The 18,375-nt window shown below is 40.4% G+C and overlaps 1 protein-coding gene across 2 annotated transcripts in view; it reads left to right on the top strand.

Annotated features, from left to right (window-relative positions):
- Window positions 1-9,513, top strand: part of crim1 (cysteine rich transmembrane BMP regulator 1 (chordin-like)) — a 66,660-nt gene extending 57,147 nt beyond the window's left edge. The window contains exons 10-17 of one of the 2 annotated variants that reach the window (XM_030786306.1): window positions 1,951-2,072; window positions 3,384-3,596; window positions 3,998-4,213; window positions 5,261-5,482; window positions 5,768-5,956; window positions 7,107-7,223; window positions 8,566-8,753; window positions 8,943-9,513. In XM_030786306.1, the coding sequence (XP_030642166.1) occupies window positions 1,951-2,072; window positions 3,384-3,596; window positions 3,998-4,213; window positions 5,261-5,482; window positions 5,768-5,956; window positions 7,107-7,223; window positions 8,566-8,753; window positions 8,943-9,119 (1,444 nt within the window). In that variant the 3' untranslated portion in view covers window positions 9,120-9,513. Of the gene's footprint in view, window positions 1-1,950; window positions 2,077-3,383; window positions 3,597-3,997; window positions 4,214-5,260; window positions 5,483-5,767; window positions 5,957-7,106; window positions 7,224-8,565; window positions 8,754-8,942 lie in introns of both variants that reach the window. The other variant, XM_030786307.1, reaches the window with a different exon arrangement.
- Window positions 9,514-18,375: the final 8,862 nt, after the last annotated feature.

The raw sequence follows: 18,375 nt of genomic DNA, 5'->3' as shown, positions 1-18,375 counted from the left end.
GATTGTGCCTTGTAAAGGATGGGCTGAGATAGTAGAACTGAAGGTCTAATCTCCCGAACAGCGTGTTTGCACGCGTTTCCAAATAAATGCGAGCTACCCTGGTGCGGTCAGCTCTCTCTCTCTCTCTCTCTCTCTCCCTCTCCCTCTCTCTCTCCCTCTCTCTCTCTCCTCAGCAAACTGATACTCATTACACAGAGATTCATCACAAAACCAATTTGTAAAAACTTCACTGGGCTGTGCTGTCTGCAGGTTAACAAGATACTGTATTCAGACAGCGCAGAAGAGACACACAATGAATATTAACTTGCAGCCCTACCACTTCACAGTGAAATAAAATAATTCATATTTCTAGCCATGTCAAAATCCCTCCTCAAGCCAGTTGTGTACCCCCTCTGTGTTCAATGCATATGTAGTTCAGGAAAGGTACGAGTGCACCTGTAGTTACAGTAGTTTTTGTAACTGGAATGATAAAGTTCACACCTGTTGGTTCTCTGAGTATGCATATGGGTGTCCTGGACTAACCAACCTCGTTTATTCAGACTTTCTGGGTTTGGAGTGTTTTTTCATGGTCATAGAGACCTTGTTACTGTTTAAAAGCCAGCACACTAAAGTCTGGATACAACTGGACCAAACACTAGAGTGAGTCACCTCTGTCTTTACTGTGCTCATGAGCTAAGTTAACAGCAGAAGCAGTAACAATTATGTCAGGCACTAGGACCAAGCAGGTGCGGTCGGCACATTTGTGTATCTACGTAACCTGTCATCCCAGAGTAGCTCTGTCAGGTGCTGAAGCGTAAAAACACTTTCCTGTTCCTTTTTTTTTCTCTAATCAAGATTTTCGTCACCAGAGCTGTTCCGTCATTTTTTCATCCATTCTGTTGTCATCAATGAGCATGTGCGTCATGGCCTACCATTGCATCTAAGATTCTAATTTTAGATACTAATTCATGCCCTCTCAAAGTTATGGTCTGCGCTGAAGCTAAAAGGTGTTTTCCCTGAATTATTCATGGGCCAAGAGAGACTGGTTTTTCCTCTCTTTTTTCCCCCTTTTTCTTCCGCACAGACTCTATTGATATTCCCTGCCAGTGAAATCACACCTGATAGCTCCTTATCACCAAACCAAATGTGGATTGCACATGGCTGCTTCCCCGTTCCTTTTATTCATGAGATAAGACAGGATGAGCAGGACAGGAGGAGGCTGTGGGGCTGCTGTGTGTGTGTGTGTGTGTGTGTGTGTGTGTGTGTGTGTGTGTGTGTGAGTGTGTGTGTGTGTGTGTGTGTGTGTGTGTGTCTGCATGTGTGTGTGTGTGTGTGTGTGTGTGTGTCTGCATGTGTGTGTGTGTGTGTGTTAGTGTTTGTGCGTGTGTGTGGGGTTGTGGTTGCGAACACAGAATCTGAATCTGAACAGTGTCAAAGGTGCCCCAATGGTTAGACCAGCAGTGAGAGTTTGATATGTCCCTTTGGTTAGTCATTTTTAATGTGCCATCTGCTGACATGCCTGTGCATAAGGTCAACAAAGTCCTTGACGTTTCTCTCTCTTTTTTTTTTAATTTCTCTTCGTGCGCTCTCTGTTCCTACCTTAACTGATGACATTGGTGTTTGTCATTGGCACCTGGTGTGTAACGTCTGTACAATATAAATGTGTTCTATCTTCAAGGACAAAGTCAAGACAAAATATGCAGTGACATGCATAAAAGTTAGTCATTGCTATCTCGGCATTGAGACATCTCCAGATATCACACCAACATCTATACCATTGCTCTAGATGGAAATTTGTGTGTTTCTGTTCTAATAGGACTTGCAATGTGACTCAACTCACTAAATATGTGTAATTCGTTGAATTTTCCAATACCCTATTTTATCTTGATTCATTTGTTCTCATGTAATAGATCAACCATTGGTCAGTTTTTCACACCTTTACTGTTTTCTCTCTATCTGCTTCGACATTAGAAAAAACAAGCATGGCTGTGACACATGCCGCTGTAAAAAGTGCCCTGAGTTGCCGTGTGACAAGGCCTGTCCTCTGGGCTTCAAACAGGATGAACTGGGCTGCCTGATGTGTCAGTGTAGAGGTAAGTTTGTATTTAACCTATTTTCCATTCATGTTCTCAAATAAAAAGAAACTGCTCTGTGATTCAAAACATTTAAATACTTGTCAGCCTGGATTAAAGACAGATGAATGTTTCAGCCTCTCTGTTTCATAAAGAAAATGTCATGAAAAGAGGGGTGCTCACGTTGTCTGTACTCAGGGACACGTATAAATGGAGGCATGTCAGAAGGTTTCAAGTGATGACATAGCAAAGAAACTTTGAGATAAAAGGAACATTCAAGGAGGTGTTGCATTGAGATGACCAGTTGCTGAGTCATAGTTAGGAACCTTTGACTCACTGGTTCGATTAGAGTGAGCAATAGTCAGAAGTATTTCCTATGACCACTCAAAAAGTATGCAGCAGAACTTTATCTTCTTTTTTGAGTGGTTGGGGCCTTTTGTGACTCATGTCTCTCTCCATCTGTGGGGTTTTTCTCTGTTTCGGAGCCCACCACCTGTGATCCACAAAGGCCAAACTCTAGGTAGCCAGACCCCTCAATTATTGATATGCCTGTTGTGTTCTTGTTTGATTCGCTCCTAAATAATGAATCTTCCATGTAAAATATTCACAAACAGTTGCCAAAACTGGCTTGGTTTAATGAGAGAAAAAAAAATCTTTTTTTTTTTATGTGCTCTCTTTGAATTTTTCAAAATGTGCATCCTTCTCATATCTTTCAGAGAGGATTTTTAATCAAGGTGAGCTCTCCCACTGGTATTGATTCAACCAGCCTCTGCTCTCTTGTTATCTAGAGGCTGTAAGAAGCAAGGCTGAAAGAATTAGAGCGAGAAAGAGAGAGAGAGAGAGAGAGAGAGAGAGAGAGAGAGAGAGAAGAACATAAGGAATGTGTATTGTGCTCCGAGTCATTGTCATGTAAAGAGGCATTGTCAATGTTTTTGCCTTGTCTCACACACCTGGTTGGAGCTTTGAATAAGCACCCTATACTAAAGGCATTAAGTGATCTGATTTTAGAGTATTTGCTGTCCAGTATTTAGAGTGCTTTGTAACAGCAATCATAGATTGCCTAGCTGTTTGCTCTGCTCATTGTCCCACCATCCGAATCATTATAACCTGTACTTTTTTTAACGTAAGTACATATTCTTAAGACTGGCCAGTCCTTACAGCTTCACTTACACTCTAAATTCCTTACAGTGAATAGGATCAGTATTTGGCCCAACTCTTTCTCTAACCTTCAACCTTCACGTGCTAACTGATCGTATATCAGCAACCTGATGTTGTACAGCAAACGCCCAGATTCATTACAGGTTTGTTAAATCCCTGACCTCAATCTCCCAGACCAGAGCTCCTCGTCTGTCGACCCAGTGATAAAGCAGGGCTCATGCCTGTCCATGGACGGCCGGCGGCACGAGAACGGTGAGAACTGGCACGACGGCTGTCGGGACTGCTACTGCCACAACGGCCGAGAGATGTGCGCCCTCATCTCCTGCCCCGTGCCCACCTGCGAGAGCCCCACCATTCGTCCTGGCCAGTGCTGCCCGTCCTGCCCAGGTGAGAGTTCATTACAGCGGTGGGGCTGTGGTACGCTTGTGGGGAGGACTATCTCTGTCCTTGTTTATGCACATTATATTATGGTACCTGTATCTGTGAATATGTAATTTCAACACTTGTGATGCATAAGGAAAAGGGAGAATATTTTAGAGTCAGTTTATTATGTTTTGCTGCTCGTTGTTGATTGCTGCTGAATTTGTGGTTCCTACCGCAGAGCTCTGGCAAAACACTCTGGGATGGGATCATAAATTCACAGTGGTGCAGATTTTTATTGTAATGTGTAATGTGGTGATGTACAGTATAATGATATGGTGTGTAATTTTGTGCTTCATAGTGAGGAAATCTCAAATGATCTACAGTGTTCCAAAGTAATCATTCATCTCTCTCTCCTCTGCTCTCAGATGAGTCAAGTTCTCACAAACCAGAGCTTAGTGACTCATCTGTGTGTTTGGCACCTGGTGGTGAATACTTTGTGGAAGGTGAGACGTGGAATATTGATTCCTGCACACAATGCACCTGCCACAGTGGCCGGGTCCTGTGTGAGACCGAGGTGTGCCCACCCCTTCTTTGCCAAAATCCAATCAGGTCGCAGGACTCCTGTTGTCCTCATTGCCCAGGTGAGTTATCAAACAATGCATGGTGTGCTGCTTTGTTCTTCAACTATAAATGTTCAGAATGAGTTTTTGGATGTTATAGAGTTGCTTAATTATTTTCTGACTATTAATGGTGAAATTAAATTAAATGAGGAAACTGGATGTCATTTTGAGCTAATTAGGCTCATAATGAATTCACAGTAGCTTCTAGTATCTGTCTCAGTAAAGCAGCAAACATGGAGGTCTGCGTGTAATAGACTGCCTTACTGTTGACCGAATGAAACAGACACCCTTGAGACAACAGATGGTATCTCAGAAAACAAAGACATTCCAAAAGTTTTCAGAAGACGGCTATGCATTATGTATAAGTCGGTTTGCCTTGTAAGAATAGTAAATGTGGGAATTGGTAACATGGTAAAGCACCCAAGAGAATGCAGGATGACATGATGCAATGCAAGCAAGATTTATAAAACCTCAGAGAAACTGGAAAGTTACCAAACATTTATTTACAAAAAAAAGATACTGCAAAAGATATTTTGATTTTATACTCACGCTATGCTGTGTTTGGATACCCAAACACTAAGAAAACATGGTGCACTCAGCAGCCTCTGTTTGAATAGCATGAATATTGATGACTTGGAATGATTGCAGTCAGATGGTGCTGAAGGAGGGGCACAGCTGAGAGGAGAGGAAAAGATATGAAAAAAAAGAACAGAAAAAGATCTTGTATTCCTTCAAGTTCTTTTTATATGGAGTTGATTTCATCTATAAAGCAAAAAAATCACTTAGAGAACTCCTAGAATCCCCTTGAAGTGCAAAAGTGTGCACTGAACAACAAAACACCTGTTCAGACTATCCACTCAATTTTATCTGGTCATCTCCTCCCTGTCGCTCTTTGTATCTGTGTATTTTCAGTGACCACAACAATCAAGTTAATCTTGTGTGTGTGTGTGTGTGTGTGTGTGTGTGTGTGTGTGTGTGTGTGTGCGTGTGTGCGTGTGCGTGTGCGTGTGCGTGTGCGTGTGCGCGTGTGCGTGTGCGTGTGCGTGTGCGTGTGTTCATTTTTTTCAGATGAGCCTGTCACTCCACAGACCCCCACTAATGACAGCATGCCTAGTTACTGTAGGAATGAGGAAGGCGACATTTTCTTGGCAGCTGAGTCTTGGAAGCCCAACGTATGCACCAGTTGTATTTGTCTGGATGGCACCATCAGTTGCTTCTCTGAGTCCTGTCCCCCTGTCAGCTGTGCCCGGCCTGTACTGAGAAAGGGTCAGTGCTGCCCCTATTGCCTAGGTAAGCAGCCATAGAGCCCATGACATACTGTGATAATGTTTTATAGTACAATTAAAGGCTACTTATGTAGTGCTAAATGCCTATTCAACTTTGGTATGAGTTTAAGGTACTCCTTATGTTACTAGTTTTTGGATATTGATTAAAATGAAATAAAAAGGAGAGAAAGAAAGGGATAATGATTGATGTATACGTAGTTAGGTTTTGCTGTGTGCATGTGTGCATTTGTGCGGAAGAATGTTGTATGTGCCATGTCACATTTTGGCTTGTTGCCATGCTGCTGTCCAGACGCGACGCCCCGAGCGGTGTGTCATTTCAATGGGAAGACATATGTGGACGAGGAACGGTGGGACATTGACAGCTGCACACACTGCTACTGCCTGCAAGGCCAGACCCTCTGCTCTACTGTCAGCTGCCCTGCCCTGCCCTGTCACCAGCCAGTCACGCTGGATGGCAGCTGCTGCCCCATGTGCCCGGGTAAGACTAGAGAGAAAGTCTCCTTTTCTGTCTATTCCCAGTGGACACAACCTGTTTTTACAGGAAGGCAAGGAGATACAAGCCACTGAAGCGTAAACTAGGTGGATGGGTGAATAAATGGATGGATGGATGGATGGATGGATGGATGGATGGATGGATGGATGGGCAGATAGCATGAAGTGGGTACAAATGAGGGAGAAAAGGAGCCACAGACTGGTGTCTAATCCTTTAATTTAACATAGTATCCCATATGTCCTGTGGCTTTACTCTCTTCAGCTCTTTCAAACAGTTTGTACTTTTTTTCACTCATACATCAAAAGACATGTTGAGTCTGGGTCTGAAAATTTAATTGAGGGGAGTTTCATTAAGACTGTTCCTCTCATTGGGATGAATCATTTAAATGGATTGATTCAGATTAAACCAGACCATGGCTAAATGAGCTTCTTTTGCATTGGGAAGATAATGCCATTGATCATTGGCCACATTATTACTATGTCACTTTGCTCTAGATCAATGAGAGAGACTTCAGTTTGGCGCTGTTCTGTGAGCTCTCTAGCATAGGGAGTGTGCCCCCTAATAATTACACACTCTCTAAGACTTCACCAGTCAAAGACAATACACTCTGAAGATGAGACAGAGCCATTTAAAGCCTGGACAGCCGGCCATTTAACACAAACTCTGTACACACAGTCAAGTTCAGAGCAATTAATGAAAAGTGCCTGGCTCATATGAGCAGCAGCCTCATAACTTTGCTTAACTGCAGTGGAACTGAAGAGACACCATCTGTCTGCTCCTACCTCATCCCAATCTCCCTCACTCAGCCCTCTGCTAGATATCCCATACCAGATTCTCTTTTTCTCTCTCTTTCATTATCTGTCTTTCTCTCTCTCTCTCTCTCTCTCTCTCTCTCTTTCTCTCTCTCTCTCTCTCTCTCTCTCTCTCTTTCTCTCTCTGTTTCTGTGTTGCTACCTCTTGTATTCACTATTTGTTTCTTCCACACCTCTCTCTCCCTTTACACTTGTCATTCCCTGCCTCTTCTTCTGTCAAGCTTGCTGTCTTTTATCTTAGTCTTTCTGTCTTGGAGCGTCCCAAATTATACATATCGTATACAAATGCATATTGTAAAGAACATATTGCCCTGTCCCGACAGAGTCCTATGCTCCAACCAATGTTCCTATTGAGAAGACAGACCAACATGGAGATAAACAGAAACATCAGCCTGTCTGGCCCACACGCAGCGAGAATGACATCATGCCACGGTTCAGAGGTCAGATTTCAAAATGCTCCCTTAAAGTGTACCCCCCCCCCCCCCCCCCCCCCCCCAAAACCGCCCAAAAAACATTGACAATGCTTTCTTTGAGGAGTCTCAGGTAAGAGCCATGGCTTATGCTGGTGTTATATAGGGAGTATAGGGTGTTAAAAAGGAGCTGCTAAAAAGGAAGCTTTACAAGAAAGGCTCTATCAGCACATACATACATACAGACATACATACATACATACAGACATACGTACATACATACGTACATACATACGTACATACATACATACATATGTACATACATACATACAAACATACAGACATACGTACATACATACATACGTACATACATACATACAAACATACAGACAGACAGACAGACAGACAGAGTGACAGACTTATGTACATACACAAATACATTTGTACATATAAACAACCGTACATTTATAAAAAGAAACGTCACCTCTGATGCCTTTGCTGACGTGTATAAGTCACAGGAGTTCATGTATTAACATATATAAATTGCTTGTTAAAATGTTATGTATGGTATAGTTAGGTGGGGTTTTTTTTCTAGCTCTTCTATTGGAGCATCCAGAAAGAAACATTACTGAAGAGTGTCTTATCAACGCACCACACGTATTCATCTGTCAATTAGCAAGTCCATTAATTAGTCCTGCAGATATCATCTGCTTAATGGCTGAGACTCTTCTCGAACCAGCCAGGCGATTTTTGGCTCTCTGGCACCGTGCTTTCAGACAGCTGGTGTATCTTCCTAAACGCTTCGCACACAGAACCCATCATCAGTGAATTTCTCAGTGTCTGGAATGTGGACTACTCTTCTTTCATCTGAACCTCTAATTTATTCCTCCCATACTGCATATCATCTGTTCAGCAGAGCCTGATAGGAGCTGCTGCCTCTATGAGAACATTTTGGAGCTCTCTTTTATTACATGCTATCTTATTCACTCTGCTGCTCAACCGAATGGTTCCCTTTGGACTGTTTGAAAGATGAAAATATAACACAGGTCTAGATTTTGTTTGTTCTTCAGAAACAGAAAGTCTTACACTCTGCAGCAGGAGATAAATATAGCCCGCAGGAAATTTAAGTAAACGCAACTTTTGGTACATGTGCTACAATGTATGGTACATTACATGGTACAGGCAATTTGTGCTTGTCTAGTTTTGCATGAGACAGCTAAAATGGCTGCTTGTCGCAGGTGGTTTGATGACATATTCAGTCACTTTGCTGTTAGCGCAAACAGGAAACACCATGAGTCAAGTCACTGACTTGACAAGTACTAATAAATCCCTGTATGTTTTAGTCTATTTAAATGTGCTTCGATTGTTGCAGGGGACTTTGGAAGCCTGCAAATGCCATATTTGGATGGCAAGACTCCAATGCCCAGCGAGGATGGCACTCTGCATTCTGTGGCCTGGGTGGCTCTGCCAATTGTAATGATGCTCACAGTCGCCGCCCTGCTGCTGCTCAACCAGAAGAAACAGTGGATACCAGTGCCATGCTACCGCACACCCACGAAGGTGATCATCTAGAACTTCTGTTATTGTGGACATTCACATTTTTCAAAAATTAGTCCCTGGTCATGTTGAATGTGACAGTTGTCAGATTACATAAGAAATGGCTGAGAAAGTGTTCTCTTTGTGTGCTGGTGCATAATGCCGGGTCTCTAGCTAACTTTTTTTGTGTTATGTGTATGTTTGTTCCTGTAGCCTACATGTCTCAATAACCAACTGGTGTATGTGGACTGCCAGAAGGGGACAAAGGTTCAGGTGGATAGCTCACAACGCATGCTCCGTATAGCAGACCCTGATTCCAGATACAGCGGATACTACAGCATGCAGAAACAGAACAACCTACAGGCTGACAGCTTTTACCAGACTGCGTGAGAAGAGCTGGATAGAGAGAGAGAGTGAGAGTGAGAAAGACAGAGGGATCGAGTTTAAGAGAGACTGAGCTTGTTTCCAGTAGCAGCAGGCAAAACAAGAGAGCACATTACCACTCGACAACAAGGTAAAAAGAGACAGACAATGCCATGCCAACCTGCAACTTCACAACTGAACAGAAAACATCATGCGAAATAAGAAATCCAAATACTCAAATGAATAAAATTACAGTCCCGCACTTGGAAATTTCATCAGGACATGAAAAAAAAGAAAAATAACCGAAATGGCATTTTAACAGGACTGTGTGGCCTTGCATTTGAGTGTGGATTTTCCTGTATATGTACGTGCAAGTTTGCAAAATCAAGTTGTACATCTTTGGAATTAGCACAAAATAATTTTTCGGGGTGGGTGGGGGGATAGTTTTGGGTTTTTTTGTTTTGGTTTTTTTTGTTTGTTTTGTTTTGTTTTTTTGAGTTTTGTTTTTTCTGTTTTAAAGTGATTTTGTCCTGCATTCCGTTTTTTGGTTTTTTTGTTTGTTTGTTTTGTTTTCTTTAATAAAACCTTTGAAGAGAAAGACGTATCCGCTCAAATACGTCTGTGGACACTGAATGCTGAACCAAAGCTTCAATGTTTGTACAGAATACAAGGACGCCATGCAAGGGCTGGACCTAGGCACATGCTGCTCTTTGGCTGAATGTGCCAGCAGACTTTGTGCAGAACACAGCAGAGTGAGAGGGGAAGAAAGAAAGGCAGAAAGAAAGAAAGAAAGAAAGAAAGAAAGAAAGAAAGAAAGAAAGAAAGAAAGAAAGAGGCCGAGTGTCAGACACAGTAGACCCGGTGCTGGGTGTCTGTTGTTGTTCATCGAAAACTTGTTTCCATGGATGGGTTTTGCTGTTTTTTGTTCCCATTTTTTCTCTTTCGAAGACAAACAGGAAGAAGCTAGGTGACCTGTTCACTGGACTTTATTGCTTCCTTGTAGTTGGATTTGTATTGGTCTGTCTGTAGTGTTTGTGCTTACATGTAGAAGCATCGTTTTTATTTTCCTTTCAGAAATACATCCTGGCTCATTTACTCCACAACAAAGGGCAGACTGACACTTTCTCTCACTCCAAGCAATGATCTTAATAACGAAAAGTCAAAAGAAATAAATGGTTGTTAAAGGAGATAATATTAATGGAAGAGGATAGTAATACTGGTTTGGATTTGAACATATGCTTTACAAGTGCTGCTTTATTTGGCTTTGATTCTCTATGCCCTGTTTTCTAGGGATTAAAACATAGCTAAGGATCCTATAGATCCTCTAGGAAACACTGATGCAAGAAAATGTAGAATCAAAGATTTAAGTTCAAATTACTTTTGCAAGGAGGTTTTGAGGCATATGAGAAATTGCTCTTTGATATACAGTATATCTTTGTATTGATTTTGAATAGGCCTCCTTTTCTGGAGGCTGGGACAAGTTACTGAAGCACCTTTGTGTTCAATTTTCTTTGCAAATGAAAAAAAAATGAAATGAATTGGCTTCAAAATAAAAAAAAAAGACATTATAGGAACATTTATGTACATATTAATGCTAAGATGAAAAGACATGAAATATAGTGTGGGTATATATGTATGTGTGTGTATGTATATGTGTAAGCATGTATGTACGTGTGTGCACGCACACAAACGCACATGCATGCACACACAGACTTTCTTCACCTGTAAAGTTCTCAGTTAATTTCCTATTGAATGTATTTATGATTTGAGAAAAGAGATTTTTATCTATTTTACAGAGGCACGATGATGACAGGCATTCCACTGCCTTGCTTGTTTGATAGTGAGTCAGGAAGAGACAGAATATGAGGCAGAAAGAAAAAGACAAACATCTCATTTTCTTTTTTTTTTTCCTTTTGTAACTTTAAGTTTTCCGCTCGATTTATTTTCCTCTTTTGATCTGTTTGGATTGTGCTGTCCTCCCCATACGAGTGACTTTGCTTCCATGAAAGAAGCAATGCCTGCGTTGTCAGCCACAATGTGACAGTTGACTTGTGAACTGTGCAGCAGCCGTGGTATTCTCTCCATCATTCTCTGTCATGAGTGGCTTCTGATGTCAGAACTACTGGAAAGTTGATGGACATAAGCTGTTGAAGAGAGGGGAAGGGGGGTTGGTTTTAGGGAGAGAGGGGTTGTAGAATTGTGATAGTTTTGTCTTGGTTGTACCTTAATCTCTGTCTGATAATGTTAGTAGAATTATACATCTTGGCACTTTTATATAGAAAGAAAATAACCATTGTGTTTTTTTCTGTTTATGTTTTTGCTCTTTTTTTTTTTTTTTAAACAAGTACTTTTCGCCGAAAGAGTTGCCCTTTTTTATTTTCTTAACCTTGTGGGACCCTGTGCAGCAATTTACAATCTACTTATTTAAAACATGGCATACAAGTTAGAGAATACATATTCATGGTGTTTAAAAATGGCAGTCACTGTGGCTCTAAACCTGTCGTCCACTCTTAACACCTCTACACAAACACCATAGAATGCCATAGACATGAGAGTTAACTGGCATTAATAACACACTCATGGCTATTTGCTTTAATGAGATATCTAGAGAAGGAATATTTCCCTTCAGAAACAGCCAAGTACTGCTCACTAATACATAGCTACACTTTCCATATCTGTAATTGAATTCTCTTGTAACTCTAGCAACCATGGATGAAAATGAAAGAAGATGACTGGTAGTTGCTCTCATCATAGCTTATCCACATCATTTTCAAGAGAACCAGCACACAAGCCTAAATAATGGAGAGCACTGGAAGGTTTCTAAAGCAGCTACAGAAACACAGCTAGCATTCGTTTAGCAAATGAATGGAAAACATAAAGATATTTTGGGTAGCGCTCTGTCTCTGTTTCATATAAATGATGACTTACATAAATGCTTTCAACTGCACCAACGTTAGGATTTATTTAGGCACGTTAGCAGAGAGGAATCAAGCTTGAGATTTGAATTCACAATCTTCTTGTTATTTGGCTGTTTCCCTTGCCACTTGCCCACTACCACCAATACAGTGCCACTAACAAAACACAGAATCACAGCCATTATTCTTACGAGCTAATGTCTGGACTTCAGAGCTTCCTCAGTAACACCTCTGAGTGTCGGTGTGGTTTACTCAGATCTGCACATTCAATAGGGTCTTACAGGGTGAAATATTTGTATTTTTTTTTTCAGTGCATCCTTCAAGTATTGTTGTAAATACTTGAGTGTCACTCACCAAAACAAAAAGACAAAAAAAGGTTTTAAAGAAAAAAAAAAACAATTTAATTTATTACCTTAATGACCTTAAATAATTTATTAATGAGCAAAACAATTTGAGCGCAAAACATGCTTAAACCCAATATTAGAGCTGCCATTCTCGAAGCCATTTTGATGATGTGTTGGACTCTCCAAGAGCATTTAGAAACAACTGAGTTCAAGTGTAGATACTTGCTCTTCGGGTGTCAGTTCTTTTTTTTCTCCCTAGTCCCTTTAATTCAGAAAACCACATAGTCCAAATATCAGAGTCTGACAGTCTGATAAGCCTGATCCAATAAAGGAGCCCCATGAGTGGGGAGACACTCCGCCCCCACCCATTCTTCTCTCTCAATCACTCTATCCACAAAAAGAAAAAGAAAAAAACATGGATCTTTATAAAGTCTGTGTACTACTGGTATTTTATGCTCATGTTAAAAAAAAAAAAAAAGAAAAAAGTCTGTTGATATGGATATTAAAGAATAAGATTTATAAAGAGGGTAGATGAAGTGTTGACTCAGAATTCCCTGTAGCACAGCACATTTTTTTTTTCCAATTTCTTGCATTATTTTTGTTTGTTACTTTGCAGCACAATAAATACTTTTTAAACAGTTGATGCCTAATTGCCTTTATTTCTACCATGTCTTTTTAGCAGTAATTCATGATTCAAAGCCATAATGAATAGATGCAAGCATTTTGGTGGCTCTGCAAAGCTGTGGATGGAGTAAGGGACTCAGGCGTGCTGGTGGTCGATCCGAATTAGTAAGCGTTTAGTAAGATGTTTGCTAAAGTTAGAATGAGGATCTGATTCAGAGCTAATGTGACCATGCTACAACACTTCACATGTGTTATCATGGAAATCATAGTGATAGGATATGTCAGATACAATTAAATACAGCTCTAAGGAACTCTAGCTTGTCTTACTGCTTTTAAATAACATCAAAACCTGTATTCGAACAAGCAGTAACAAAGATTATGAATGGTTTTCACACAAAGGAGATCTGTCATCATTAATGCTTCACTGTTCAGCAAATGCTCCAGAACTTATTTATCATAGCAATACTTTGATCATTTTGAAGATGGTTGACAACTGGTGTTTTAACTGCATGAGCTTATGTTGGTGATAATAAAAAAAAAAAACACTCAAAAGCTATTACCAGTTTCAGCCACAAAGAGGAGCCAAAGCCCCATGTAAACCTCCGCTGACTATAAGGCACAAATTTGCTATGTTTAGAACGAGTGAATCTATTCTTGATCAGCGCAAGTAATGTGAACTTGAAATTACATTAATAGTTTCTTTAAGCCTCACACCTGTCCATGTAAGAGATAGATAAATGAGTTGAATACACCTAAATATTTCCTGATCCCTTAAAACACTGTTGCCAGAAAAGAACAGGTTCAGTTCAGCAGCAACCTCTTCTAATTAAGCTACACCTGTTCAGGTAGTTTGGGTGTTGGAGAAGCACTACCCAAAGCTAATTAGAAGGCATCGAGTTGTTATGATGCATAGAGTTTCTCTAGTGGTACTGCTTGGTTGAGTTGAACTCATAAATCATCTCTGAACATCATTCCTGTCAAGCTATAAAACAAAACAGGTTATATTTACAATTAAAAGGATGAAAACAAGATCATGATCAAGACTGGTACTCTGCAAAACTTATGTATAGGCTTAGTTCTGAGAATCAAGATGTCTCACTTCAGAATTTAGGACTGTGTTATTTGCATAGCTGAGACCTTATTCATAAACTACTTTATCTAAGTTCAGGTGTGTGTAGAAAACAAATATTGGACCAAGAATAAAACCTTGAGGCACTCCTCAAGAATTGCTGTTTATTGCAAGGTAATCAAGCATTGTTTCTTAACTGTATGGGCACAATATCACTTTGGGGGAGTGGCAGAATAACAGTTTTCTATGGATTAATACACCCTGATTTAAAGTGTGAGATGTGACAAGAAAAGAACTAAGATTATTGCCACCAGTGCTTGATCTAATATAATTTATCGCATTCACCTGGAATGTTTTTATAGACTAGTGTTATCTGAGACAAAATAATATTTTTTCAGCATAATGTTTTTATTAAGATTTCAACTAAAAAAAAATTCAATTAACGTTAAATCATTTTAGAGTAGTTTCCTAAATATTTTGTTCTCATAATTTGCTCTTGTAAGAGTTTTTTCATAGAATCTGACATGTTTTTTTAGTGTTCAGCCAGTTGTGAGGTATGTTTCAGTTCCAACAGTGCTGTGGAGGATTTTATCTTTCATCTTCAGTGTAAAAAGACATGCTCTAAAAACACACATGCATTTCTCTGTAATCCTGCACATGATCGCAAACCTGTACTACACTGAGACCATTGTTCTTTCCTCTTTATTTGTGAACATGACTGTTATGTTTTTATTTAGTTGATATAAATGGGAGAAACTTATCTTCCAAAAGTCTGCTTTACTGAGAAGTAGTATGAGGATAGTCCATGAACATCTCTGTGGATTTGACTCTAGTTGCATAAGGTTATTTAGTGCCGAAACTGTAATATTTAAATGTCTTGATAATCCATGAACAAATAAAAATGCCAACTACAATATTGCCCGTATGTTTTTTTCCCCCTCTGTGATAGACGTCAGCCGCCCTTTTCTCTCCGTCTGTTTGTGTGTATGTGTGTGAGTGTGAGAGAGAGTGAGAGAGTGCATCTGTGGATCTGTGACATAGAGAGTATGCCAGCTCTTCCTTTGTGCCCATTTTTCATTTTCATAATTGACCAGGCATGCCAGAAATGTCCATCAACTAATCCTCTTAGTTTGTCCCTAATGCTGAGTCTGTCACAGAAGCTCCATGTTAATGTAACAAGGAACGGCTGGCTAAGCTTTGGCAGCATGGAGGGGAGCCAAGGCCAGGCTCTCTCTGTTGGCAAATGCCTCTCCTCTAGCAACAAAGTGCAAGCAACAAGTCCTATTCCCTGTTTTACACCTGATTAAATTAGCCTTCCTGTTAAATTTTTAATGATATCAGTTTATGATCAATAATTACTTTCATCATTTGAACATTAGTAGGGTAATGGAGCTGAAATTTGTGGGCTGCATCAAATGTCAACCTGAGCCCCAAAGAGAAATATGGGGCTGAGAACCAATCCAAGGAACTAATTTAATTTTTGTGGTGCATTTGAGCTCAAAGAAAACACTTTGAACTATGGAAAGCAATATAGCAGGCATATTAATTAATTGTCTATACTGGAGGTGCCATAAACTATGTTAGCTATGGTGCTTTTGCCCTCAACTGAAGCCAAGGGGTACTGCTTGATCTAGACAACTATGTTTCAGTGCAGTTACATGTAACTAATCTTGTTATATCACAGAACACCACACACACCAGGAGATATATGTATCAAATTTCTCAGAGTAAAAGTGCTGAACTAGGACTTGTTTTGCCCTTCATAATCCTAAGAAATGCATTTTTATGGATAAAGGGAGCCTGATTCTAACCAAGCATTCTCACTCTTAGAAACTTGATACATATATACCTAAGTGTGTCTTTCAAAGCACTCTCAGAAACATTCTTATTTTAACATGAAATTCACAGAAAAAATTAGCAGCGTTAAATGTTGCAGGAGTCTGTTACCCCTCTCTCATGTATTCTGTCATGCTCCCTCAGCTGATCAGCCCGACTGGTGCCTCACTCCCCAAATCCACATCAGCTGACTTCGCTCTCTTAGTTAGGGAGTTACCCTCCGCACTCACACACTTACTCTCTCACACACTCCTGGGGAATTCAAATTATTTGCATGATCACAAGCAGGAGGTCAGCACCTCCCTGCACTGAGCTGCCTCACGCTGTCTGGAAAGGCAGGATTTCCACACTGCATTCCCACAAAGCACAGTGGCAAGGTGGTGGCATGCATGCCCCTTATATGCCTGTTGGATCCATATCAAAATCAGTACCCCATAATTGTCTAGTCTTCCTCCATATCCACTAATCTCTACACACTGGCTACATGGTTGAGAGCAGCATGGCAGCAGCTCTGCTATGAATGTGCATTCTTACCAGGGCAGCTGCTGGAAAATCTAGTTCCACACATGGAGAGGGGAGTAGGGCTCCTAACATTGGTGAAGCTGGGCTCTTATGTGTAATTCTGAAAATATAGAGCATGAACTGATTTATATCAGTCAGAAAATGTTGTTACAGGGTGTATGGACATGTTAGTTGGACAGAAAACAGTTTCTCCCCCAACTTATTCCTATATCTGGTTTTTACAAGCTTCTCCGTTAGGGCTATAAGAATCACCTCTTACATGGCTATCAGTTTGACACTGAAGAGAGGTAATGTCCATTTTATTATCTCTATTGACTGGCAATTTTTAACAGAGGAAGGACATTCAGCACAGCTCTAATATAGATGTCAAACTGATGCTGACATATGATCAAGGAGGTTTCTGCTCTAGGGTTACCACAGTTTCATAGGGCAGTTACCTTGGAAAGCAGTGCTCAGTGAAATACTGTCTGAGAGATATTAAATTCTACCATGCCCAATAACCCCCCCCCCCCCACACACACACACACATTCACACATACACACATCTTAAACCCTCAACATCTAGCCTTATTGTGGACCTGGTTTTGCTGTAAGTTATGACATTTTAAATAAAGCTTTTAGTGTCAGTGTTCTCTTTCACTGCAGTCTGTGGAGGTAGATAAATAGGTTACAACTATCTCAAGGCAGTCTGCTGTTTTATCAGTCTACCACCGTAGCACATTTTCACTCCCAGCGCAGGAGCACGAGAAAAAAAATGTGTAGGCATATATATTGTAGTTAACCATGCTCTTTTCTTGAAATTCAAATTGGTTTTTAGATACTGGAAGTAAATATGTTGTGTGCTGTAACATGTATGGGCTGATTCCTTTGTTATGGATGTGAGACCAAGAGCAGCACTGACATGTTAAACATGATCTGGAATGACATGCTTGTGCACATAGACAGCACCACTTTAAAGACTAGAGTTGGTTTCTGGAACTTTGTCCATAATTGGCTACCTTCTGCCTGCATTAAAAAAAAATCTTTCCATGTGTTTCTTTGATGGCAAACTCTAATAGTCTGGGTATTAACCTCTTTTTGATGAAGGAATTACACGTTCTTTATCTGACCTACTTGTTGATACACTAAAAACTAGAGAATTTCACTGAGTCATTGTCCGATTAAATCACTGTTTCCCAAATATTATTTTCTTACCAGAAGATCTATTTTGAGTATTATCAGAGGAAGCCAGTCATCTGAATGCAAGTCTTATGTTAGGCTAATTCCTGGAAGAGCACATGATTTGCCCCATAGAGAGAAGAAGAAAGAGAGGGATTTATTGGTTTGTTCTTTCCGCTGGCATTCTGCTTAACCTGAGGAATAATTAATTCACTACTGAATAGTCACATACTATCTTTCTTCAGTATTTCATAATACTTTGTATCTTGAGTAGCTGGGCTTAAAAAAAAATCAGCAGCTGGCACAAATTTGTTTACAGGAGGAGGGGATATCCCATTTAAAGCTGAAAGGAAACTGGTACATTGCATCTGGTGCCTAGGGAGCCTGACCCCCTCTATTACTGATCTGTGAGAAAGAAATTTCTCTTTTGTAAAGATCCAAAATGTGGGGGAGACAGACAATCAAACCATTCATTCACAGACATAGAAAATCAAACCATGCATTCATGGCCTCCATTAAGCTTCTGTTGGAAATATTATAATGTCATTATCATTTAAAAACGAATAGCAAACGAAAAATCAAATCATAATGGGTGTTGAATTAATCTAATCGAATAAACTGGAAATAATATCCATACAAAGAGGCTGGTCTCGGGGAGATGTGGTACCCGTGCACAGGGAGGGAAATCGTTTGCTGTCAACTATCACGTGTCTAAAAAACGTAACATTCCCTCACATGGCGAAGTTGCTCCTGCATGTGGAGGCAAGCCGTGCGTGCTTGAAATTGGGGGAAGCAGTCTGCCTTTGCTCTGCGTT

The sequence above is a fragment of the Chanos chanos genome, chromosome 10, assembly GCF_902362185.1.
Source record: "Chanos chanos chromosome 10, fChaCha1.1, whole genome shotgun sequence".
NCBI classification, from domain to species: domain Eukaryota; kingdom Metazoa; phylum Chordata; class Actinopteri; order Gonorynchiformes; family Chanidae; genus Chanos; species Chanos chanos.
The sequence above is the reverse complement of the archived record's forward strand: the minus strand, read 5'-3'. Positions and strand labels throughout refer to the sequence as shown.